Consider the following 2,092-nt stretch of genomic DNA (forward strand, 5'->3'; position numbering starts at 1 on the left):
GTCTGCACGCAAGACAAAGGCAGTGAGGATCTGTTTCCTCCGCAGACATAAATGTGCTGCAAGGGCTGTCAGCAATGCCCGGACAAACATGCATTGTCACAATCCTCAGGAAGCCAGACACACCTGTAAGAGAGAAAGAAAAGTTTACTTTACTTAACAGCTAGGAACAAAATGTAACGTAACTAGTGGAGGGTTGTTGACACCTCACGTTAAAAGTTTATTGCTAGTTCCAACTGCACTGAAAACATATATCCATAGTAAAATAGCCAATTGTTTGTATTCATTTACGAACAAATTACAGTATTCAAGGCTTTTCACTAAATTTCTTTAGCACCAACTGCAGTGCTTTCATTTTACTTTTGACCCATTCCTTTGTATTCTTACCACCCAGCAGTACAGTTTCTTGCATTTTACCCATGACCAATTTCCATCAATCATTGAAGAACAAATTCACTTAGTTCTCTCCTTAAATTCTATGATTAAAGTAAAATATTGGTTCATTCAAACTAAATCTTTATGCACATGAATGAAAACTTCTGCAACTAAGCCTTTGGGTGTTAGGGTTTTTCCCCTGTTGGTCAAACAATGTCATAACAAAAATAATGTTAGTAAGTTAAATAATGATAGAGCACCTACGCAATTTTGAGCAATGTAAATTCCACACCAATGGCATTTTGGAATCATTTACATATATCAGATAGGGGGACTTTCACTTTATTGTATAGACTCACTTGTAAGCTGTTAATGATGGTAATAACTGGTTAACAGTAAATAATTAATACTTTATAATAACTTTTATTGAATATATTTTTTACAGGATTTTTTATAACCCAATGATTTTTTTCTCCTAACGACACATATTGCAGTAAGTCCGGTCTAAAGGTATTGTATACTTTTTGGCTTTAACAATTTAACTATCGGGTAAAATAATGATATACTGTACTTTTAAAGAAAATTCATAAAAAAAATAAAAAAGAAGGTACCATTCAACTTATGGATACAAGTTAAATTTGCTCACCACAGAAAATAAATACTTAAATGGTTATATAAAATACAAAGTCAGCTGCAAGTCCTTGTCACTTGTGGAAGTCTACTACTGTACGCAGATCTAGTAAGGGGTGAAAATAGTTCTCATTGCGATGAAAGATAACAATAGGAATACAAGATTTCCATACTATATACATGTTAGGATTTCATACATATTTAACACATTTACACTTTAATTTCCAAATCAAATATACACTACAGGTTTTTACACATCTCCTACAGAAGTTGCAGGCAGCATATAATTATAATTTAATAGTCAAAATATTTTACACCTTTTAGCAATTTTATATTCTTCCTCACGCCTAAGAACGCCTCTATTATAAGCTATCATCGCTGACACTTTCCATATTTGGTAGTTGCTGAGGTTCTAAGATAAGGGATTCCTGCGAAGACTCTGCGGCCACCAAGGAACTACCGTCACTACCTGCAAGTTAATACCAACAAAATTAAAGACCTGCGATAAATGAGCAAGAGATAATAAAACCCAAGGTAATGGATATGAAAAGTTGTTGCTGTATATGTATGAACAAATAGACAGAACATTTCAAGACAGAGGTCCAAATTAGTACTTATAGCAAAGACAGTGAAGCCACCTTGTATCAAAGACGATTCGATCATCATGGAAAGATGCCTGGATGAATTATCATATTGTGTCTTATTAAAATTGGAAGCAAAGGATCAAACACGAATGTGCAAAGGCCATAATCCAAACAGAACAAGAAAAATAACAACAGAACTCTGTTATATCAATCTGCATTACTTCTAAATCAAAAAAGCTTGATGTGACCCAATATCATTGATATAAGAGGCTGAATTCCAATCATATTGACAAAACTAATAAGGAACTGAGAAAAATCAAATGCAATTTGATAGTCCATCAATTACAAAATCTGTATATGAGGGTGTGTCTTTTTTCTGAGAACGGAAAAAAATAAACATTATTAAAGTATCATGAACATGATTCTATCTTTCTGAGACAACGATATTTTCCATATAAATAGTACTGCACATAAAAGGTATTCTTAGCCTGATTAAAAATGTAGAC

General features: G+C 33.2%; 1 protein-coding gene across 1 annotated transcript in view; it reads right to left on the reverse strand.

The window, feature by feature from the left end:
• Positions 1–779: 779 nt before the first annotated feature.
• Positions 780–2,092, reverse strand: part of Cdc27 (cell division cycle protein 27) — a 186,581-nt gene continuing 185,268 nt past the window's right edge. The window contains exon 14 of the mRNA XM_068384545.1: positions 780–1,471. Coding sequence (XP_068240646.1) covers positions 1,365–1,471 — 107 coding nt within the window. The 3' untranslated portion in view covers positions 780–1,364. The remainder of the gene's footprint in view (positions 1,472–2,092) is intronic.

This window comes from Palaemon carinicauda, chromosome 12 (genome assembly GCF_036898095.1).
Source record: "Palaemon carinicauda isolate YSFRI2023 chromosome 12, ASM3689809v2, whole genome shotgun sequence".
NCBI classification, from domain to species: Eukaryota; Metazoa; Arthropoda; class Malacostraca; order Decapoda; family Palaemonidae; genus Palaemon; species Palaemon carinicauda.